At 36.8% G+C, this 24205-nt stretch overlaps 2 protein-coding genes, 5 long non-coding RNA genes and 1 pseudogene across 9 annotated transcripts; 3 read left to right on the forward strand and 5 right to left on the reverse strand.

Moving 5' to 3' along the window:
* Positions 1–906: 906 nt before the first annotated feature.
* LOC145227626 (isoaspartyl peptidase/L-asparaginase-like) lies at positions 907–3619 on the forward strand (annotated as a pseudogene). The gene is made up of 7 exons (XR_013859940.1): positions 907–1031; positions 1097–1179; positions 1380–1522; positions 1798–1958; positions 2130–2296; positions 2854–2934; positions 2994–3619. The product of XR_013859940.1 is annotated as an isoaspartyl peptidase/L-asparaginase-like (transcript).
* Positions 914–8143, reverse strand: LOC145227629 (uncharacterized). The gene is made up of 3 exons (XR_013859941.1): positions 7998–8143; positions 2580–2669; positions 914–978 (listed from the first exon to the last, which is right to left on the reverse strand). It is a non-coding gene; the product is annotated as an uncharacterized LOC145227629 (long non-coding RNA).
* LOC145227627 (isoaspartyl peptidase/L-asparaginase-like) lies at positions 4977–9219 on the forward strand. 2 transcript variants are annotated; one of them, XM_080092499.1, is made up of 7 exons: positions 4977–5186; positions 5251–5333; positions 5571–5713; positions 6290–6450; positions 6621–6787; positions 7149–7229; positions 7297–9219. In XM_080092499.1, exons 1-7 carry the CDS (start codon positions 5062–5064, stop codon positions 7521–7523), a joined length of 987 nt encoding a protein of 328 aa, XP_079948625.1. In that variant the 5' UTR covers positions 4977–5061; the 3' UTR covers positions 7524–9219. The 2 variants fall into 2 exon arrangements, with proteins under 2 accessions (XP_079948625.1, XP_079948626.1); XM_080092500.1 differs by having other exon boundaries at positions 7152–7229.
* On the forward strand, positions 9153–11188 carry LOC145227628 (double-headed protease inhibitor, submandibular gland-like). Its single transcript, XM_080092501.1, has 4 exons — positions 9153–9219; positions 9648–9703; positions 9924–10066; positions 10690–11188. The coding sequence occupies exons 1-4, from the start codon at positions 9156–9158 to the stop codon at positions 10748–10750; spliced, it is 324 nt and encodes a 107-aa protein (XP_079948627.1). The 5' UTR covers positions 9153–9155; the 3' UTR covers positions 10751–11188.
* A 3614-nt stretch (positions 11189–14802) lies between these two features.
* On the reverse strand, positions 14803–15601 carry LOC145230369 (uncharacterized). Its single transcript, XR_013860636.1, has 3 exons — positions 15456–15601; positions 15150–15246; positions 14803–14933 (listed from the first exon to the last, which is right to left on the reverse strand). It is a non-coding gene; the product is annotated as an uncharacterized LOC145230369 (long non-coding RNA).
* Positions 15602–18081: 2480 nt separating this feature from the next.
* On the reverse strand, positions 18082–19145 carry LOC145230161 (uncharacterized). The gene is made up of 3 exons (XR_013860574.1): positions 18967–19145; positions 18651–18741; positions 18082–18209 (listed from the first exon to the last, which is right to left on the reverse strand). It is a non-coding gene; the product is annotated as an uncharacterized LOC145230161 (long non-coding RNA).
* Positions 19146–20307: 1162 nt separating this feature from the next.
* LOC145230448 (uncharacterized) lies at positions 20308–21561 on the reverse strand. Its single transcript, XR_013860659.1, has 3 exons — positions 21488–21561; positions 21199–21298; positions 20308–20418 (listed from the first exon to the last, which is right to left on the reverse strand). It is a non-coding gene; the product is annotated as an uncharacterized LOC145230448 (long non-coding RNA).
* A 682-nt stretch (positions 21562–22243) lies between these two features.
* On the reverse strand, positions 22244–24026 carry LOC145230446 (uncharacterized). Its single transcript, XR_013860658.1, has 3 exons — positions 23756–24026; positions 23447–23549; positions 22244–22392 (listed from the first exon to the last, which is right to left on the reverse strand). It is a non-coding gene; the product is annotated as an uncharacterized LOC145230446 (long non-coding RNA).
* Positions 24027–24205: the final 179 nt, after the last annotated feature.

A 24205-nucleotide genomic window follows, 5' to 3' on the forward strand; every position in this document is an offset into this window, starting at 1 on the left:
AGCAATCACTTTTCCAGGTGACTGCTAACTGCTAATTGCCGATCTTCGTTTTTTTTTATCGTTATTCCAAATAGACGATAATGGGTCAATGACTTGGCGGCCAATGATTGGCCTTTTGTTGACCTGTCACGTAGTTACTTGTTGTGCAATTTTCTTTATTACTGTTAAACGAAATCGTGACAAATAAACCATTGAATTGAATTGAATTGAATTGAATTAAGTCCGTAAATTGTCAAGATTGCCAAAAATCATTATTGAAAACAAGTTTCATACGCTCAAAAACATTAATTTCATCCTTTACTACAGAAAAATAAGAAACTAAAATTGATCATTATGACGTCATGAGCTAATTAATGACGTCATCGAAAAAAACACACATCAAGTTTTGTAAGGAATTGTTTGTAAAACAACTTGGAACTAATAATTGTAACGAAAAACACCGATAAACTGCAATTTTATGGAAAAATAGAATTGAAATGACGTCATTTCGTAAGTGATGACGTCATCGAAAAATTTTTTTATCTTCAAATTGTAGAAAATTGTATACCCAACAACTTTCCCAGAGAAAGTTTTTGCCTATCTTCTATCGATTTTGCATAAAGGCACAATATAGGAAAGTGAATAGTTTCCTTTTCCCCTGTTTTATCACAAAATTTGGCGTTTTGTTGGTTGACTGGGCTGGGCTTAGACTTAGTCTGCTGGTAATATACGAATAGCTTATTTTATAACAAAGCAGTTAAGAAAGGGCAGCATCAGCCTGGTGAGACTAGAACAAACCGCAGCACTTTAGGGTTTTGTTCTACACTGTTTTCACTTGAATGGTTGAACACCTTGACCAACTTACAACAATTCGTAGAGTCTTTCCTTTGTTGTATCAGCTGTCAATGTAGTAACGACATTTTCAATATGACTGGGCTTGTGAAACCGCACCAGCCTGTGATAGTGGTGCATGGAGGGGCGTCAATAACCCCGAATCACCTAATCAAAGAAAAAGAGCAGGGCGCGAAATTAGCGGCGTTGGAGGGTTACAGGTATGTGTAGGGTTAAAAATAAGAGTACGGCTTGTGTGTTTTTTAATTCCTACTTATGTCAACAGGATTTTGGAAAATAACGGAAGCTGTATAGACGCGGTGGTAAAGGCTGTTTCGTGTCTAGAAGATAACCCAGTGTTTGATGCAGGTTAGCAAAACTGCTCTAACCTTCTAGGCTGTATTTAAACAGGAATTTTGCTCGGTTCTTAGAATTTAGCATGGACATATGGTTCATCAAAAAAACAGTACGTTTATTCAACATGTGTTGTTTCGAGCCAAAACTCTTTTCCCGGGTCCCTAAAAAGTTTGACAGGGTATTAACGTTAATCGTAATTTGTGTTTGTTTAGGTCGTGGATCGGTATTGAACGAGGTTGGTGAAGTTGAAATGCACTCGCTTGTAATGAGAGGTGATACTTGTGACGTGGGAGGGGTAGTGTGTATTCAACATGCCCGAAACCCGGTTCAAGTTGCAAGGATTGTAATGGACGAGGTAGGCGCTTTGTCCAACTTCACCATCACTGTTTTGCGTTCCGTAACGTTACAAAGCAATTATCTGTGCGTATACGTTGTTTTAGTGTAAACTGATTGCTCGAAGCACAGGGAATTGTTTAGCAACCATCTTTTCTCAAGCAAAATAATCTCAACTCAACAGTCTTTCCTAATGAGCGTTTCCCAATACTTTTGCAGTATGGGGCCATTATTAGTTGGTTTTGCGAATTTACGGTCAGGAATCAACTGCAATTGTATTACTTCTTTACTTCATAGAGTCCTCACTGTCTATTAACGGGAGAGGCAGGCTTAAAAATGGCGCGAAAACACAATCTACCAGAAGAAAGTTTGGAATATTTTATAACAGACCACGCGAAATCAAGGTTTAAAAATTATAGCAAAAATAAGCAGTTGGTAGACGGATGTATTGCCTCAAAGTAAGTTTTTCCATTATTTCTAAAGAATTTTCTTTCAAATGGAGTAGTACTATTTGTGATACTCGGTATTGAAAAAAAAAATGTGTAAGTTCTTATGTTTTGTACGTTTGCCATGACGCTGTACAGCCAGTGGCGTGATTTAAATGTTTAATTAGAAAGTGCAACTTTTAGGGAAAAGGAATTGGCTGAGGAACACGACACAGTTGGGGCAGTGGTCCTTGATTGTAATGGCAACCTGGCTTGCGCAACATCTACTGGAGGATTCACAATGCAAAAGGTCGGTCGGGTTTCAGATGCGCCCTTAGCGGGCAGTGGTGGATACGCAGACAACGAATCAGGTAAAAAAACAAACATTTTATGTAGATAATGTTGGTCACGATTGTCAGAAACACTTTAATCAACAGCTTGCAGACTGCTATCATTATGATACATTTCCAATACCCTTTCAAAGCAAAAAAAATAGACAATGCATGTGCTTTGAGCCTATATATGTAGCTTTTAAAAGTTTTGTGAAGTGGTTCATAAAAGTTTGGTATTTAACCGCGAACTTGACTATTATCAAATCATTAATTTTTAAACGGCAATTGGTTAACGTATTGCAACATGAAAAGAAGAACTTACGTTTTTCGTTGTCTCTCTGCTTAGGTTGTAAATTGACAACTTTGAAAACTACTTGTGCAGCACGATTCTTTTGCGTTCTCAAACAAATTGCTGTAATATATAGAACAGAATAAAATATTAGGTACACAACTGACGGTTTTAAACATCCTAACCACGAAGAAGCAAATAAATTTGTGTAGAACAGAAGGTTTAACAGCAACATTTTTTTTTTAAAAGTTCACATAAATATACTGGCTTATTTGTTTCTGGTTAGAATAAAACATGTTTTTTACAGCTGCAGTTTGTACCAGCGGTCAAGGCGAAGCTATAATGAAAGTAAATCTCGCTAAAACCATCGCTTCTTACGTAGAGAACGGTAAGCTTTGTCATCACACAATAGTCATTGTTATGTTTCGAACGCGTGCATTATTATAGGTTTGACTCCGGAGGCAGCGATAGCAAAAGCTTAAAAAAGATGAATTCAAGAGTCAAGGGGTTAGGGGGTGCAATATCGTTGGACACTGGAGGGCGCTGGGGTGTGGAGTTCATCACTGACGGTATGACGTGGGCCAGGATTGGTGGCAGTGACGTCAACGGCGTCGACGAAAAATTTATTGAATTTGGATGTGACGCAGTTAATGTTAAAAAGGAAAGCATTCGTTTGTAAAACCTTGGCAAAATTTGATTGGTGAAATATTGTTTTCAAACATTGCTTAGTTTGTTTTTGGTACGCAAGTGATACTTTGAAATTTGCACCATTCTATGAATACGTGTATTTTAGTACAGCGCTTTTTAATCGTAATGCATGGTACACCTCCTCATGTATACCGCAAAAGCAATTAAAATTTAGAGGTGCATTAATTTGTTGCAAAGCGTTACACTTACAGTGTCCCTATGAATATATATGTACCACTGTTTTAATATATTCGCTTGTTTGAAAAATATCTCTTCACAATGGCGTTTTTCAAGTCGAACAACCTGATAAATGGCACCCAAGAGCTAGACTTCTATCCATTTCAGATACTTTATGAGGCAAATATCGCAACAGTTGAAGCGTGCAAAACGCCGCAGCAAACGTCTGCACAAATTTGTTTTAGGCGATGTTCCAGCTGCCTTGAGGCTGAATGCGTTGACTTATGGTGTCAGCAGTCAAAAAATGTTCGTTTTGTGGCAAGGAGCTATAAACTAATGTTAGGTGTAGCAGCAAGAGTTTGTGCAAGTTCTAGTAAGTTTAGTGTGTGGTCTTTTGATATCATTGTTACGGGACAGTATTACAGTACAAGTATAAGAAAATTAAATAGTTTAATGCAAGTATAATAAAACGTACATAGTAATGTGGCGAAACACAACATGTATCGTTTATGGACGGGAATCCATAACTACCTACTTAGCTACAGAACAGAGGCAAATGTAAAAAAAATGTTGGCAAGTTAACCAGCAATCTGCTAAATGGCACACTATGGGAAAAGTGAATAACTTCCTTTTCCCTTGTTTTATCACAAAAATTGGAGTTGTCTTGGTTTGTGAAACAATATGATTTGACTTGTTTCGTTTAGGCCAAAAATGTATCGTTTTTGAGTTAATTGTAAGCCCTGGCTTAATAAGAGTTTCCAGCAGCAAAATATGCAAAATGTTTTGATTCGCAGTTGGTAAAAAAATAAAAAACTCGTTTTTTTGTTCAGTTAATCTACAGGTCATACCATACTAGCTTATTTAGGAACAGCAGTATTCTATTTAAGGAATGGCAACATTATAGCTTGACAAGACTTAAACAAACCGCACAACTTGAGGGTTTTGTTTTGCACAGGTTTTACTTGAATGGTTTTCACGAATTTGCAGAAATTCACTTAATCTATCTTAAGTCGTATCAGTTGCTCCTGCAAAAACGGCATTACAAATCCCACCGCAGGCAAGATTTTTCAGGCATGTGCTTTGCCACATGAGAATGCTTGGGTGCCCGGCTTGATTCGGTATTACGCCAATACGGCCTATCTCTTGTCACCAGCTGCACTGATGAGATTGTAACAGGTCGAAACAGTGTGCACTATCCGCAGCTTATCATACAAATTGGCTTGATAATTTTAGTATAATTAACCTTTCTTGGCTAATTATGTGTTTTCGACCTCATCAGAACAGCTGGTGACGAGAGATAGGCCTAGGCCACTAAAGCTACTAAGCTGCAGAACAGACTACTAAGCTGGGCTACTAAGGCTACTAAGCTGCAGAACAGACTACTAAGCTGGGCTACTATAAGCTACTAAGCTGCAGAACAGAAAGTTGGACCAATTAGCTACAAAAAGGTAGCACACTGTTGTCGCAAAAATTTGCATGTTAAACACAATATGGGGAAAAGTGAATGACTCACTTGCTTCATCACAAAAACTGCGCCTTGTTGATTTGCGGATCAATATGACTGAGCTTAGGCCAAATATCTATTTATAGTCTTTTTTAGGCCCAGAGCTTAATCAGCAGCTAAAGTTGTAACAAAACTTGGTTAAAAAATATGAATAGGGTTGTAAAAACGCTGCTGCCCGTAATAGTGGTGCACGGTGGAGCATCAGTAATCCCAATTCAGTTCATCAAAGAAAAAGAGCAGGGCGCGAAATTAGCGGCGTTGGAGGGATACAAGTAAGTGCAGGGGTAAAAATTGGCTATGTTTTTTGGTGTTGTTAAATTTTATTTTGGTCAACAGAATTTTGAAAAAAGGCGGAAGCTGCATAGACGCGGTGGTCAAAGCTGTTTCGTGTCTAGAAGACAACCCAATGTTTAACGCAGGTTAGTAAAATTACGCGAACTATTTGGGATGGGTTTATTGGAAATTCCTGAATTCATAGAAAAAAAACACGTTTTTTAAAGCATATTTTGCTTAGACTTGTCGTTTATCACAAATATAGTTTACGTATCTAACTTGTTTTGTTTCAGAAGAAGCTTCAAGCTAGAACGCTATTTTCCCCAGCCATAGGTTTAAAACGGCGACAAGGGCTATCGTTAATCGTAACTTATGATTTTTAGGCCGTGGATCGGTGTTAAACGAGGCTGGTGGTGTTGAAATGCACGCGCTTGTAATGAGAGGTGATACTTGTGGCGTGGGGGGTGTATTGTGTATTCAACACGCCCGAAACCCGGTTCAAGTTGCCAAAATTATACTGGATGAGGTAAGCGTATTTGGGTCCTGATTGTTTTCTTACGACCAAAGCCGGTTTAATAATGAAATTTATGTCAGAAAAGCCATGTATGCTGAAGTCTAACATCGCAAGTATCCCTTTTTTAATTAAAACTCACTTGAGAGGTCAACAAAAGTTGCCGCACAAAACGGAGCTTTTGGGGGTAATTCATCCCTTTACTGCAGGGGTTCCCAACCTTTTTACGATCTCGTACCACTTCGACGCTGTTTACTGCCACGCGTACCACTTCTTGCAGAACAACTAATTTGATCGAAATATATTTTATTCAGAAGAATAATATTGGCCTAATAAAATAACACTAAAGCACCACAGCTAAATTTCACGAGATTTTGGTGTTTGTTTACTGTCCACCTATTGGTCGATGCGCGGTGTAAATTTGCTAACAGCACATCGAAAGTCATTTCCGGGCACACCCAGTTTTTGTGAAAAAAACGGAAGCTACTCGCGTACCACCTGAAAAACCTTCCACAGGTTACGGACACATTGGGGTTTCGCGAACCACAGGTAAGGAATTAACTACACTTGTATCACTTTTTTACTGCATAGAGTCCCCACTGTCTTTTAACGGGAGAGGCAGGCTTAAAAATGGCGAGAAAACACAATCTACCAGAAGAAAGTTTAAAATATTTCATAACAGACCATGCGAAATCAATGTTTGAAAATTATGACAAATACAAAAAGGCAGTGGACGGAATCATCAACTCAAAGTAGGTTAAACAACTTTTTCCCATAATTTGTAAACAAATCTAGTTTGAAACAGAAATAAGTGGTCTTTGTGCCACCTATCATAATTTCAAAATTTTGTTCTCATGGAAGTACATTTGCCATGATGCCATTAAAGCCTTGCAATGTTTAATTGGAGTTTGTCATGTTTTAGGCAAAACGAATTGACTGACGAACACGACACAGTTGGGGCGGTGGCACTTGATTACCATGGCAACTTGGCCTGCGCAACGTCCTCTGGAGGATTCACAATGCAAAAGGTCGGTCGGGTTTCAGACTCGCCGATAGTGGGCAGTGGAGGGTATGCAGATAACGAATCAGGTAAAAAAAATAAGTTAACAGGGCAGAAACCTGGTCGAATGGTTCAGCGCGTCTGACCAACAGAAACTGATTCACATGCTGTTTTATTTTACTCCCGTTTGATACTTAATGTTGGTTACAACTGACTAAAAACATCTTAACCAACAGCTTGCAGATTGCTTTAAAAAGAATACAGTTCTGTTACATTTTCAAAGCAATAAAAATAGTTTTTTTGACTTTTAAGTGATTCGCGTTTGTTCTGAAGTGGTTTCTGTATTTACGTAACGATTTAGAGAAGTACGTGTTTGGTACATTTATAAAACGTTCAAAAAACTGTTGTAATTAGTAGAAAAAAATAAAATATTGTTTTGTTTTTTAACAGCAGCTGTTTGCACCACCGGCTATGGCGATTCTTTTATGAAAGTAAATCTGGCAAAAAACATCGCTTCTTATGTGGAAGCTGGTAGGCTTTGACATCTCACAATAGTCATTGTTATGTTTCGAAAACGGTTATTGTTTCACTGTTGTAGGTGTCACCCATAATGAAGCGATTACAAAGGCCTTAAAGAAAATGAATTCAAGAGTGGGCGGGTTAGGGGGTGCTATATCGGTGGACATAAAAGGTCACTGGGGTGTGAATTTCAATGCTGGTGGCATGACATGGGCCAAGATTGGTGGCTATGACGTCAATGATGGAAGTTTTGTTGAATTTGGGTGTGACACAATTAATATTCACCAGGAAAGCGTTTGTTTTTAAATGTTTTGTCAAAATGTTTTACAGTTTCTGATTTTAGTACCGAAATTTTTCTCGGGGGATTTGTACTTTTTTCCTGTTTTTAATTGTCCTATATGATTAAATTTAATGCAAAAAATGTGTACACAATCTAGGTAATTAGGTCTATTTACTAATGTCATTGTAGGATAAAATATCGAGGATATGAATCAAATATTACGGTGCAAACTGGCCTTTGTTTACAAAAGAAAGAAGTTCAAAACGAGCCTATAGTTTGCCCAGTTAAACTCGGAAACATTTGTGCCAATATTTGATGACATTTACAGCAATTGTTCACTTGTGCCGGCAGCGTTCGGTAACATTTTTTATTCAACTTACACCACAGGTTATCACACCTTATTCTAAACATTGAAAAGATGAGTGTAATGGATCTAAAACATTTTTATTTGAAACTACTTTCTTTAATAAGTATTCATAAAAACGTACATTTTTACTTACTGAAAGTCAGTTGGCGACTGTAAACTTGTACAGCTGTAGATCCAAGCTAAGAAATCTCCTACAATTTCAAGGTATTTAGCCTATCAAAGTCAAACATTGTTCAGTAAGTACTGTTTCCAGTCATTACAAGACCAAGTACGATCCTAGATGAGTGTCTTACTTTTTACGAGCTATTGTAAGTACAAAATGTTTTACAACCGGTGATGTGTTGTTATTTTGGAAAGGTTAGTTCTGGTCAGGCTATATATTTCTTACCAATTCATGTCCAGGTGCTGATTGCTCTCAAATTGGAAACAGGGCTTAAAACAACACATGCTTTAAAGTTTGTTGACATTTTCATTTTTAAATTTAGTGACAGTTGCTTGTGCCTGTACTGTGTCAAAATATAGCTCATGACTTTATAGAGAGTTGTTTACCAGGTATCAGACTCCTGCGCATGGGGTAACTTCCTTATTCAGAACACTTCTTCGTACCTTGCTTCGTCATAGCAGCATGCATGCTAATTGTGATTCAACGTTCTACAGCGTTTCCTGTACCATAGTGACGTCACTAAACACAAAAGCCTATAGTTCCGTGGCTATGTGACCCAAATGGCTGCATGAATAGTCAACAGCAGAGCTGACTCTGTTGGTAGACCTTTGGTCTCGTATATATGAGGTCCGCTGTTTTATTTTGTAAATTCCAGTAGTTGATATTAGTGTTTCAAGCCTCATTTTAGTGAGGATTTTAATTCGGCAGAGGTCATGCAATAAAGTAGTGCTGTATTGACAGAGGTCGGGAATTACGTTGCTGTGTTTGTAAGCTTTGGTGGGACTGTTGGTGTGTTTCGAAAACATTAAGTTGTTTTTGTCACAGGCAACCAGGGCATTGTTAAAATATTCATGCTATTCTGAATATACATTACGAAATTTAGAATGTGTTTCCATTGTCAAGTTTAAAGAGATACTATGCCTGGCAGCAATAGCTTATATAGTGTTTCCATTGTGTAATTCTTTTTTTGCCAAAGGTTTCTGTTTCACAGATTAATTCTACCAAGCTTAGTTTCAGCACTAACTTAAACTTGGAACATACCCATATTTTAGGGAAGAACTTTATTTACATATACTTGGATATATTGCAAATTGTTGATAAGACTAGCAGACGTTTTGATACTCAAGTATGAAGATCTGTATCCTCTTTTCAGTGGTAGTGATATCCTGTATCGTCACACGGGTTACTTCAGGTCAGTTACGCACGATCAATGACGTCAGGGTATTTTGCAACATTGTGCCATCCATTCCATTCTATGAAAAGCCTTTTTCTGAAATATTTCTGCGAAAGACATGCGTAATATTTTTTTTATCTGTAAACTTTTTCTCACCCATTCGTTGTTAGGTGAAACTAGCTTCGTATAACATGTTGATGTCATGTCAAAAATAGGGTGTGATAGAGCATGACTTTCAGTGTGTAAGTCCCACATTCTGTAACCAGGCTATAAGTCCAACGTGCAGTAGCCTGGCTATACGGGCATCTTTACACCAGCTGTACCGATAAGACATTATAGGTCGCAACAGTGTGTAAAATTTGGAATTAAATTTGCCTACAAAATGGTCCCAAGTTGCTACAATATAGACACGTAGACTCTAAAGTTTTGTTGTTGTCTTTTTTTAGAAGAATGTAAAGGATTTCCGGGTGTGGAAGACTACCTAGATGTCGGCAATCCTGAGGTGAATGTTTTTACATTTTAAGTTTTTGTGTGATATCGTATGCTGGTAGTGACAAAAACACACAATGTAAAAACCCAGTCAGAGCCGCAAAATGGTTTTCCCGCTGAAATTGCTCGGCAACTTTATTAATTTTTGTCGGAATACGCGTTTATAAGCCCTGTAATCTCGCCTTTTGCTTACAGGTTGTTGTAAAATAAATTTCCTTGCATTCACGTTACAGGAAAAGTGTAGCTGCAGGTATCTTAATGACATGTGCCCTCGTGATTACAACCCAGTGTGTGGAAGTGATGGCAAAACACATTCAAACTTTTGTACTCTCTGTGGAGTCGCCGGGACAAACTACAAATTGCAAATGGAGGGAAAGTAAGCTTAAAACCACTTTCACTGATTTGTGTAATTTACATTTTTGACTAAGTAGAGGACTTTTTCTACTAGCATGCGGTATGGAGGTTTCGTATAGAGTTCGTATAGCACATACCCAAAAACATAGCATTAAAGGGCAAAAAATTTTAAACAAATATCAGTTAAAGACAGAAAGACAAAACAAACTGTCACTATGTCACTACACTTGTAATAAAAATATCTATAACACAACAGAACAGTGCACTTTATAGGTCTACAATCCGGTTTTGTAAATTGTATTATCAACTGATTTAAGCTAATGTAGTTCTTGTCTCTAATGGTACCCATACCACGTAACTGCTGTAATAAAGGAGTATGCAAATTTAAATGTCATTATGTACTCTGGTAAGTTATGACCTCAATCAAAAACCAGAAAAAAATAAATAGGGTGATAAAGGCTTAGCATTAGCTTGCAGTGCCGATGGTGATTTAGAATAAAACTAAACAATATAATTTTATATTTTTACAGGGCAACTAAAAGTGTTTAGCAAAACACTGATTGAATACTCATTTGTTTTTGCTAAACACTGATTTAATACTCATTTGCTGGTGTTTTAATTACTGTTTTTTTGCTCTTTCAACAGATACGCACCTACTATTTTGTTCCTATACAAAGGAAAATGCAAAACAAATGATGGCTTGTAGTCAGCGAAAATGACGAGCAAAGCGGACATTTCCACTGTTAATATTATTTAAAGTTCTTTTTAATAACCACATGAAAAATATCTAATGAACGGCTGCCCTTGGGTTTAAATCATTCTCCTTTTGATTCTTAACTTATTGTGTACTGTGTGTTTGCAAAACCTTCAGGCATTACGTCGATTTGCCAAACGATAAACATGGTACGTTAATTTGCGGACAATTTATTTTGTAACAATAATTTTGTACATATGCTGCCATCATAATTTAGAATTTTAAATGTCTTAGTATCGTATTGTCAACTCTAAGAACATAAAACTGATGATTTCTTAAGAACGTGATCAAACTGTTGCGATTTTACCGGATGTAATACTGTTCCCATGTAATTCTATTAAAATATCATTGGAGCTTTTCCTGTGCAATAAAATACGTTATTTGCTAACATTTTTTTATTTGGGCGTAAGAGGTCTACAGTGTATATATTCTCACACAGAAAAAAACTTTGAAGAAACCTAGACTAGTGGAATGTTTTGTAATCTCCTGAACGCTCCTAAATTCGAATCCCGCTGAGGTTTTTTAACTTTTTATATCTGTATGTGGATCAGGCTCCCCAGGTTATACTGAGCTGAGTTTCTGCCACATAGACAATATGCGTGAAAATCAAAGTTAAACTTATTTCAAATATTGTTATTCGAATGGCGATATGACGGTGGTATTGCCCTCCCCTTTGTTTTTTCTTGCGGACGCCAATGCAGCATGCTAGTTTTGGTTCAACGTTCTACAGCAGGGGTTGGCACGCGAGGTTGTTTTTTATGGCACCCCAACCGATTTGCGTGTTTATGTTGAAGTAACAATTTAACCTGTTACACTGCTTTTTATAGTTTTTATCACGCCATTGTCTTAAAATTTAGCCTTACATGCACAAAACACACTGCTTTCTCTTTTTTATTGATACCTGCTGGCACGAACCACTATTATTTAGAAAAACGTTGGCACGCGAGGTCATTAATACGTGAAAATAACAAGTAAATAGGCACACGTGGCCTAAAAGGTTGCCGACCCCTGTTCTACACCTGTACCATAGTGACGTCACTAATCACAAAGCCTATATTAGTTTTGCAAAAGGTCCAGAGAGAAAATGCAAAAACACAAAACTCCCGGACAGTTCTGTCAGTAATGTGCATGCAACTGGTATTCGCCTATTTTGGTGATAGGTAATGGGAAAAATCGTGGTCCTAGATCAACATATTTGTTCAAGCCGGATGTTTCTGTAAGCAAAACAAAAGCTTAAATTGAGCACTAAATATAAATTTACTTCTCGCGAGAGTATTGACACAACGACTGTTAAATCATCTTTGACATCACACGGTATATTTGTAACAGGAACATTTAAATTATGTCACAAAAGACACTCGGAACCCTCACCCCTTTTACATAAGGTTATGCAAAAAGCGCATTTTTGTAATCAGCATCTATAGGTGATTGGTCTCTTGTTTTTTAAGTCAACGTCATTAACACGCGATTTCGTATAGGAAAACTTTGTGCATAACGTCACGTAGGTCGACAAGTCTGTATTTGGTGCGCACGCAATGTTTCATGCTTCGCTACAACTGCAATTTCAAGATCATTATCGGTGAGTATAGTCGAGTGTAACTGGCCAGTTGTTCTTTTGAGTAAATGTCTTTGTCTTTCTTGACTTGCAACCGGTAATCGTGATGAAGTTGCAGTTCTAGCGAATAATAATACGTTGCGTGCAAACCAAATGCGGGCTTTCGAGTAAATGTCTTTCTCTCTCTTTTTTTCAAATATTGTCGATTTGTCAACTGCAGCAGTTACAGTTAGATGTACCGAATATTCGGTTTGCCAATTTATTCGGCCGAATCGGCCATTTTTGCAAAGATTCGGTTTCTGCCGAATAAATTCTTACGATTCGGCAGAAACCGAATCTTTTACGAACACACATTTAAAGCGTTAAACGTGTCTTTTCTGCTTAGTACCAACGAAAATCGCGTCAATCATTATATTTTTAACACATTATCGCTTTTCCCACTGCAGACAAAAAATCAGTAATTCATTGTCGGTTTGGCAATCATGCTTGAGGCAATGTTAAACCCCACACAACTAAAATAAGAACGAAACACAACCATTCTGCATTAATGGTCAATTAGATAAACTTATGTTTTCATGCCAAACGCGTAGGGTACTACTCCGCGTGATGTCATAAATAATTCGGTTGATTCGACCGAATTAATTTAGCAAAACCGCCGAATATTCGGTTTCAGCCGAATCGAAATTTCGCCGATTCGGTACAACACTCGTTACAAATCCCGTAGCCTAAATCAGGGCTACTCAATTAGTTTTCTAACAGGTCCAGTCTTTAACAAGCAAATTCGTAATGGAACACTTTATGCTTAGCGCCACGTAGGTCGACAAACCCGTATTTGGTTTGCAAGAAATGTTTTATGCTTCGCTACAACTGCAAGTTCAAGACCATTATCGGTGCCAAGTCGGGTGTAACTTGCCACTTCTTCTTTCGAGAAATGTCTCTCTGTTTTTTTCAAAAATTGCTGACTCGTCTGTCATCTCTGTGTAGCTGCCGGGAGAAACTACAAAAAGCAAAAAGAGGGAGAGTAAGCCTAAAACCATTTTCACTAATTTGGGGCAATTAAAATTTTTGGCTAAATAGAGGACTTTTTCTACTAAAAGGTTACTGTCATGAACTACTGTAGTCAGTTATGACCTCAATCAAAGACCCCGACAACATTATTTTTATCATTATTATTTTCACGGGGTTCGAACCCAGGACACTCCCGGGGACAAATCCCGATCAGGGTTTTTTATGTCTGTATATGGGTCAGGCACGCCAGACCATTTGGCTATTAAGCTGATAAACGCTTTGAACAAGCTTACAGCGGCGATGGTGCTTTATGGCAATTTGCCAAACAATAAACATGATACGTTAATTTTGCGGACGATATATTGTAAGATTAATTGTGTACATATGCTGCCATCACCAGTTTCTAATGTTAAATGTCTTCGTATTGTAAAGCAGATTATTTCTGGAGACCGTGATCAAAATCTTGCTTTCAAACCGGATGTAATACTGTTTCCATGCAATTCTGTTGATATACCACTGAAGCTTTTCTGTGAAATAAGAACGTTATTTACCATGAGATTTGTCCTGTTGTTTTTAAATCTGGCAGTTGCATGGTTAGTCAGAAACAGAAATGTTACTGTGCGTAGACTTTTTAAGGTTTAGGTATCAGGTCAGCCTAATTGCCCAGGCCAGTAGTTTTCAGACAATATATTCACTATTCTGCTAAGGTTTAGGCCTACATTGTAGAAAATAAACAAAACTGGGGTTATGTTGGCACAGCGGGTAATTTCAGTTGCAAACGTCTTTCTAATAAAGTAATAAACACCTAAAATTTGTATGTTTGTAGAAGAGTGGCGTGGTTTTATATGAGCCTAATAAAGTGCTCTTAAGTGTATAAATGTGTCTTTTCTAACACAGAAAAAAAATTTGAAAAAACTTCTACCTAGATTTCTTGAAGAATGTTTTCCACTCTCATGAACTTTCCTAAATTCGAATCCCGCTAAGTTTTTTATGTCTGTATGTGGATCAGGCGCCCCGGATTACTCAACCGAGATTCTGCCACATAGACAATATGCGTGAAGATTAATATAAAACCCGACCCAAACCTGAAAATACGATGCAGACCCAATTTTTGCAAATTAGCCCGAATGAGGCCTAAAAGTTGACGAAATTGCGGCGCAATTGATGTCGAGGAGAAATTCAGGCTCAAATTTAGTCCGTTTTATTTAAAGTTCGAAACCCGAACCTGGCCCTAACCCGACCCGACTTACGACTCAATTTCTACTACAGTGTAAGCGCACAGGCGAGCTATATGTAGAAGTCATGTATTTACCCCTGTTTTTAACTGCTGTAAAGGCCCTATCCAATTTTGGCCCGAAAACCGTTGGGAAAAAAAACAGCAACTAAACCATTTGTTACACGAAGAATTGCAACTGTTGTTAGATTGTAAAATTATTTTGAATTTTAGTTCTTCACTCTTTTATTTCGGTGACATTTATTAACACGTCACAAAAAATCATAATTTTCAGTTGACAATGTCCTCAACGATACTGTCGTGCATTTCCTCCATCAGTAACTTGTCCATGAGAAGATCTGGAAATGAGAACGGTGTTAAAAGTTCTCTTCAACCAAATCTTTTACTAATAAGCCATAATACACCCATAGCGTTCTCATGAAAGGACTTAAACTGTTCAGTTTTTGTCGACTTATTTTGGTGGTATACTTATGACAATGTTTTAAAGGCTGACAAAACTAACACGATTTTACCTCGTTAGTATTTTATATATTGTTTTTAAATGTTTTTATCACCTTCGTTGTCTCCCATACCCCACCATGCCGCCTGACTGGCTTGAATGAAAAGTAGAATTAGACCAAGAATGCAAGCAAAAAGAGTTAGGTTGTTCATCTGTAACAAAGCATATCGTATAAAACAGAACCTGCTGGTAAGTGTAGAAAAAGACGCACTTTCAGCAAAAAACAAACAGGGTAATTGCGATAGAAATGAATTACAGGAGCGACAAAATTCTTTTTTTCCATAGAAATAAAGAAGAATCGAATAGATATTATGTTCAAAAAATATTAAACAATTTCAAAAATATAACGTTTGATACTTACTTTGACAGTTGCCTTTCTCAAAGACACTTTTCGCAATCTGTTCACGCTGAGATTACGCGCATTTTTTAAACTCTCCTTTACAGGAACTATATGTAACAAATGCTTCCTATTGCATGGCGATAAAGCTAAAGGCCTTTTTCTCAAACCAACAGACTGTCTCCTCACCACCAATAACAAGTTTCAAACTTAAAATAAAATAAAACAAATTGAGGTTATCGCAGTGTTTTTTATGCCATAAATGGTCATATAAAGAACTTTAGTGACAATTTGCAGTACTTGTAACATTATTAATGTTTTTTTTTCATGTATGAAAGAGTTCTGCATCCTTCACGTGGTCTGGAGCCACAAAAGCGTTTTGAAAGAGTACATGCAACTGGGATTACGCAGCAAGGAGGGGGGATTTAAATTTTTATCAAAAAGGTCATAAAACACCAATAAATACGCAAACAGGAGCCAGTTTTACTGTGTGTCTATGAACTCTATTTAAGTCTGTACAAAAGGCACGAAAAATTATGAAAAATAAAGAGTACCGAAACGGATCATCTTACACTGGACTTCATAACAACTAAAATACGGTTTGAAATTGGCCAAAAGACGTGGAGTTTATCACATGCATACGTGCGGGAAAATTAATTAGGGTACTTGAAAATTTTTAAGGTTGTTAATTGGCGTATGGCGGTTTGCTGCGTTCGACACATAATGTAGAATCAGCTAAAACATAACAGGAACTTGCCTGTGGTTACTCATACTAAATTGGCTTCCTCTTGTAGAAAATCTATCCATCTGGTAAGCTTAAGACCGAAGCTTACATCTTTAATAAATATGTGCTTGACATTTACAATTACAGTGTTGTTGGGCAACGTTGAATACGTACGTTTGTGGATTCAAATTTAGACTCAGGCCCGTTTTTGAACTGCATTGACACCTAGCGGATTGAACAAAATGACCGTTTTTGATTTTTTAACAACTAAGTCATTGGCACTGCAACATTTTTTAATATCAATCTAAATAAAGAACTGCATTTCAAATATTATATATTATACGTTTTATGCGTTGTCGAGATGTTCTAAAGGTTCAACCTTTTTAGTGTCACGGAACCCTTGAAGTATTTTGTCAAACTTTGCGGAACCCCACAAAGAAAAATCTTAATAGGCCTAAGCATGTAAAACAATAGGCTCCAGAAAATTTGTGCATTTTTAACCAGTGGCATGGCCAAAGGGGTCGGAGTATTGTTAGTTATTAAATTGGCAAAAAAGGAAACATTTCTTACATTTTTGGGAAATAATTATTAAAAAGACACTTGCTTTTTTATTAGCTCTCTGAGCATAGCGATTGAACAAGAAATTGCAAGACTTTAAGTAAATATTAAAGTAAACATCACCAGTCACTAGAGAAAACACCTTTTACGCCGAATAGGGATGGGCCGAGCCGAGCCGAGCCAGAACCCGAGTACTCGGTTTGATGCTCGGTACTCGGCCGAGCAGTTGCACAAACTGACCCGAGCGTTAAATTTGCACATGTTTGTTTGTTTGTTTCATTTATCCTCGGTGGGCGGGCAACGCCTGAATGCGTTATGCTCACGAAGAGTCGAGCTGCCTGTTTGATTGCAAGTCCGATATCATATCATGCCCTGCTAACAAACGTAGCTGGTATTCGAAAGGGTGTCTATAAACAAAACTAATGATTTTTCAAATGTATTAGATGGTGGAAAAACGCCCACTTCATGGGCATGCTACAGCGTATAATACACCGCTGGTGACGTAAAAGACCTTATAGAGCTAAAACTAACGTAGAATGGGGAGTTTTGTGACGTAATAACGCACCGAGCGTGCTCGGCCGAGCATTAACGTGAGATACTCGGTGCTCGACCATACAGAATATTTGCAGTTTTGGCACATCCCTAACGCCTAGTGTTACTCAGCAAATAGTAACAGCAGATGATCTTGGATTTGTAATTCAACAACTTGTTAAAAGTCACAAAATATTTGGCACTCCCAAAATGTTCTGTTGCCTACGACACTGTTTTTAGTCAACACACCCCAAGCACATAATATAAGTTGACTTCAATAAAACGATTCACTGAAACGATTTGTCATTTTACTTGGATTGGTCGTTTGTCGTTTCTGTATTTGTCTCACACTTCGGCCACAGAGTAGCAAAGCTTGGTTTACTACGTCACATTTGATCAATGGGTTAACTAGATTTGGTAAACTAGATTGTACAGGCGAGCGTTGCTGTTCGCCACACTGATATTATGAATCATTTTTGAATTGGTACAAGAAAGCTCGGGGAACCTCTGCGGAACCCCTGAGAGAGTTGTACGGAACCCTAGGGTCCTGCGAAACCCCGGTTGAAGAGCCCTGTTCTAAAGCGCAGATTGATTTTTATGCGATTTGGGAAAAGCAATAAATTGGGTTAAAACGATCCAGATATAAGTTAAAAGCTAAACCACCTTCAAATATATAATTTAGCGTTTAATTTTGTTGAATCTGGAGCTCACATAAAAGTTTAAACTTAATGCACTAGCAGCACTTCTCAGTTTTGCCCTGAAAAAAAACTCAACTATTTATAAATCCCATATAAAAGAAAAACAGTAACTAAACCATATGTAAAATTATTTTGAATTTTAGTTCTTCACTCTTTTATTTCCGTAACATTTATTAACAAGTCATAAAAAACATAATTTTCAGTTGAGAATGTTCTCAGCGATACTGTCGTGCATTTCCTCCATCAGTAACTTGTCCATGAGAAGATCTGGAAATGAGAACGGTGTTAGGAGTTTTTCTTAACCAATTCTTTTACTAATAAGCCATAATACACCTACAGCGTTCTCATGAAAGGACTTGAACTGTTCAGTCTTTGTCGACTTAGTTAGGTGGTATACTCATGACAATGTAAGCACTCTATTAAATTCATAGAGCTTTTTTGGAAATTGTATTCTTATTTCGACGTTTTGACGTCCTACACAGGTCGCCTTCATCAGGGTAAATAAATAACATCTTTTAATGCGCGTAGTACAGCACACGATAACGTAGTACAGTGTAAGCACTCGATTTTAGAATTATTACATTTTTGTGTTTTTCACTTGTAAACTATACGGTTCGAAAAAAGGGTTTGAAAAGTTTTATAGGTTGAAAACAAATACGATTTTACCTCGTTAGTTTTTTACATATTGTTTTTAAATGTTTTTATCACCTTCGTTGTCTCCGAAAAATCTCGCCTGACTGGCTTGAATAAAAAGTAGAATTAGACCAAGAATGCAAGCAAAAAGATTTAGGTTGTTCATCTGTAACAAAGCATGTTGTATAATACAGAACCTGCTTGTAAGTGTAAAATCAGACGCACTTTGAGCAAAAAACAAACAGGATAATTGCGACAGAAATGAATTACAGGAGCGACAAAACTCTTTTTTTTACATAGAAACAAAAAAGAATCGAATAGATATTATGTTCAAAAAATATTAAAAAAATTTAAAAATGTAAATTTTGTCGTTTTAGTTCAGACTACTTACTTTGATAGTTGTCTGCCTTTCTCTAGAAAGCTTTTCACAATCTGTTCACGCTAAGATTGTGCGCATTTATAACCCTCCTTTGCAGGAACTATATGTAACAAATGCTTCCTATTCCATGGCGATAAAGCTAAAGGCTCTTTTCTCAAACCAACAGCCATACGGTATTAGCTAACGACTGTCTCCTCACCACCAATAATATGTTTTACACTTTAAATAAAATAAAACAAGTTAAGGTTATCGCAGTGTTTTTTATGCCATAAATGGTCGTATAAAGAACTTTAGTGACAATTTGCAGTACTTATAACATTATTAATGTGTTTTTCCATGTATGAAAGAGTTCTGCATCCTTCACGTGATTTGGAGCCACATAAGCGTTTTGAAAGAGTACGTGTATAGCTGGGATTACGCAGCCAGGAGGGTGGGATTTAAATTTTTATCAAATAAGGTCATATAACACCAATAAATACGCAAACAGGGGCCAGTTTTACTTTGTGTCCATGAACTCTATTTAATTCTGTACAAAAGACAAAAATTTATGAAAAATAAAGAGTACCGAAAAGGATCATCTTACTCTGGACTTTAATAACAACTAAATACGGTTTGAAATTGACCAAAAGACGTGGAGTTTATGATATGCATGCGTGCGGGAAAATAACTAGGGTAGTTGAAAATTTTTAAGGTTGTTTAATTGGCGTATGGCGGCTTGCTGCATTCGACACATAATGTGGAATCAGCTGAAACAGAACAGGAACTTGTATGGTGGTTACTCACGCTAAATTGGCTTCCGCTTGTAGAAAATCTATCCATCTGGTAAGCTTAAGACCAAAGCTTACATCTTTAATAAATCAGTGCTTGACATTTAAAATTACAGTGTTCTTAGGCAACGTTGAATACTTGTTTGTGGATTCAAATTTCTACTCAAAATTTTCGACAGGCCCAGTTTTAGCATTGCATTGACACCTAGCGGATTGAACAAAATGACCGTTTTTGATTTTTTAACAACTATAAGTCATTGGCACTGCAACATTTTTTGAAATCAATCAAAATAAATGGCCCCTTTTCAAATATTATTTATTATACGTTTTATGCGTTGTCGAGATGTTCTAAAGCGCAGATTGATTTTTTTGCGATTTGGAAAGTTAAACCACCTTCAAATATATAATATAGCGTTTAATTTTTTTAAATCTGGAACTCACATAAAAGTTTAACCTTAATCCACTATAGCAACACATCCCAATTCGGCCCTGAAAGAGACTCAACTATTTATAAAACCAATATTTGAATTAACGCGTTTATTGTGTTTGGGTTGTGACTTGTTCTTGTATTTTAGTTGCCCACTCGTTTATTTCAGTGACATTTATTAACGAGTCACAAAAACTCATAATTTTTAGTTGAAAATGTTCTCAGCAACGCGGTCGTCCATTTCGTCCATCATCTCTTCTATGATAAGATCTGAAAAACTGAACAGTGTTACGAAATGCTTCATAGCTTCACATTAGTTAGAGTAGCAAATATTCACAACAGTGTTTTCCGATCTTTTTGGTTGCTCCACACTAACGAACTACTTTTGTTTGTTTTTTCGGCACAATTACAAACTACAGTTTTGTGACTAAAAACACAAAAATGCTGAAGTTTTGGTAGCAAGTACAACATTTTTCAAAGCAACCTTTTACACAAAATTGTAAACTAGTTACTATGACCGTTTTGTGCTTTTCGGTTACAAATTAATTGCGTTGTGCGGCATAAATTAATAACTTTTTAGTGTGCCGAAACGTTTTATGCATTGACTTCTCGGTTGAATTTGAGTTTGATGAAACAAATTCGATTTGAAAATTACCGTTAAAATTCAAAAATTTCAAAAGTGTTAATGCTACAAAGAGTTGTTAACGGGCCTGAATCAGGGTCCGAACCCGGCCCGACTTTGAGAAGCCCGTGTGGGCCCGAAAGTTTGATGGAAAGGCCTATGCATTAAAACCCCAGGAAAGGCCGCAAGACAACAAACACAATAGACTACCGGGCGTTTCAGGGCTGTTTAACATTAAGTTAGGTCCAGTAACTAGAGACTTAGCTAGTTAATTTTATTAAAAAAATATTGACAAAGAGTGTAAAGTCAGACCTGAATCAGGCCCGTTTTTTGAAGAAACCCAAGCCCGAACACAAACCTGGCCGGACATATAACTCTGGAAATAAGTGCTCATTTTAACTTCTTTTACAAACAAACGCATTTATCACCTGTGTCTCCAAAAGCACGCCACCAACTAGCAGCATCACTGGTTTGAATCAAGAGTAGAATTAGCCCAAGAAGGCAAGCAATAAATGTCAAGCTGTTCATCTAAAACAAATCAAACGTTGTTTTAACGAAACTAGCAATCATAGAAAAAAAGTCACAAAGTTTTGATAAAAACATAAAAGATCAAGGAAAGTTTTTTCGTACATATAAATTACAAAAAAGAGATTATGTTTTGAAATAAATATTAGAAACAAAGTTTTTTTTGTGGTCGTTATATTTCCAACTACTTACTTTGGTTGGTGTCTGCCTATCTCTAGAAAAATTTTCACCATCTGTTCACGTCAAGATAATGCGACTTTCTTAACTCTCCTTTACAGGAAACAATATGTAACAATTACTTCCTATCCTTTGGTGATAAACTTAGGGCTTTTTTTCTCAAAACAACAGCCATACGGTATTATCCAAAAACTTTCTTCTGACCATCAATAGTATCGAAGTTAAAATTAAACAAAATAAATTACGGTTATCGTAGTGTTTTTATGCCGTATATGACGTCTGATGATTAAATCAAAATCTGCAGTACTTCTGGCACTATTAAAGTGTTTTTTCGCATAAGAAGTAGTTCTGCATCCTTCACATGGTTTGGAGCAACAGGAGCGATTTGAATGAGTACGAAAAAATTACGAAAGCTAAGTGGTACCAAAAAAAAAAATACTAAAAACGAGGAATTTCTCACATGCATACGTGCGGGAAACTGATTAGGGTAGTGGACAATTTTGGAGAAATTTTATTTGGTGAAAGCGGTTTTGCTACATTAAAACTTGCCAGGAACTTGTCTGGTGGCTACTCGCGATAAATTCCGCTTGTAGAAAATCTAAAGCTAAACCACCTTTAAATGTCTAATTTAGCGTCTTATTTTGTTAAATCTGAAATCGCTTAAACGTTTAGTCTTAATCCCTTTAAGATCACATTCAAGTTTGGCCCCAAAGAAAACTCAACTATTTGTAACGCGAACACTTGAATTAATTGTGTTCAACGTGTTTGGGTTGTAAAATTGTTCTTGTATTTTTGTTCTCTTTTATTTTGATGACATTTAGTCGCAACAACACGAGCCACAAAAACTCATAATATTTAGTTGAAAATGTTCTCTGCAACACTGTTATCCATTTCGTCCATCATCTCTTTTATGATAAGATCTGAAAAAATTAACGGTGTTATGAAATGCTCCTTAGCTTCACATTAGTTAGAGTAGCAAACATGCACACATTGATTTCCGTTCATTTTAGGTTGCCACGCACTAACAACTATTTTTTTCGGCCACACTTACAAACTACAGTTTTGTAACAAAAACACAAAAAATGCTGATATGATGGGAGCAGGACTATGCACTCCCATAATTTGTGACAAAGCCCCTACAACTTTGAATAAGACTGCAGAGTTTAATTTTTGCCAGAATTACTTTTTTACAACATTCATATTTTGCTAAACAACTTCATAGGGGCTGTGCATGACAATGTACCCAATTTAATTTTTTAAAGCAACCTTTTAGACAAAGTTGCAAATTAGTTTCTTGGCCATTTTGTTCTTAGCCATTTCCAAACTTTTATGCGCTGATTTACCAGTTGAATTCGAAGTTTGATGAAACAAATTTGATTTACAAATTGCCGTTAAAAGTAGAGATGTACCGAATATTCGGTTTGCCGAATTTATTCGGCCGAATCGATCATTTTTGCAAAGATTCGGTTTCGGCCGAATAATTTCTTGCGATTCGGCCGAAACCGAATCTTTTACGAACACAAATTTAAAGCATTAAACGTGTCTTTTCTGCTTATTAAGGTCCGCGCAATCTTTCAAAAGCCCAAACATAACGAAAATTGCGTCAATGTTTATTTTTTCAACACATCGTTTTTCCCACGGTAGTCAAAAAACTTAGTAATTCATTGGCAGGTTGCCAATCATGCTTAAGGCAATTTTAAACCCCACAGAACTGAAATAAGGACGAAACACAACTATTTTGCACTGGCTGCCTGGTAGATAAACATTTTTTTCACGTCAAACGCGTAGGGTACGACTTCGCGTGACGTCATAAATGATTCGGTTGATTCGGCCGAATTTATTCGGCAAAACCGCCGAATATTCGGTTTCGGCCGAATCGAAATTTCGCCGATTCGGTACATCACTAGTTAAAAGTCAAAAAAAAATTCAAAAGTTTGCTTTTAACTTTTTTTTACAAACAAATGCATTTATCACCTGTGTCTCCGAAAACAGCCCACCATCCGAGGGGGTCCGCACTGACTTGAATCAAGAGTAAAATTAGACCAAGAACGAAAGCAATAAATGTCAAGTTGTTCATCTAAATCAAAATCAGACGTTGTTTTAACAAAACTAGTAATCATAGAAAAAAAATCACAGAGTTTAACTTAAACTAGAAAAAAAAGACAGTACAGCAGAAATTGTCAATCGCAACATCAAAGAAAGTTTTTTCGTGAATATAAATTACAAAATAAAGATTATTTTTTACATAAATATTACAAAGAAGTACTTACTCCCACCACTTACTATGAGTGTTGCCTGCCTTTCTCTTGAAAATTTTTACAATCTGTTCACGCTAAGAATATGCGACTTTTTTGACTCTTCTTTACAGGAAACCTTGTTTCACACATACTTCCTATCCTATCTGATAATGATATTCATAAGCTTTTTTCTCCAACCAACAGCCATACGGTATTAGCCAAAGACTGTCCAAAAAAATACGGTAATGGCCAAAGTCATTTAAACTCGAAATAAACTAAATCAAATTTAGGTTATTTTTTATGCCATACATGGCCGTCTAAAGCAGGGGCGGGCAACTTCTCCAGTCGGCGGGCCTGATATGGGAAAATGAAGTACTTGGCGGGCCGGATTCCTGAATCGATACATTAATCGCGTATTTATCCAGTGATTTAAAACGGATTTTTGACCACCTAAACCAGGGGTGGGGAACCTTTTTGTTTATAAAAGCTACCTAAC

This window comes from Phallusia mammillata, chromosome 5, assembly GCF_965637545.1.
Source record: "Phallusia mammillata chromosome 5, kaPhaMamm4.hap1.1, whole genome shotgun sequence".
NCBI lineage: Eukaryota > Metazoa > Chordata > Ascidiacea > Phlebobranchia > Ascidiidae > Phallusia > Phallusia mammillata.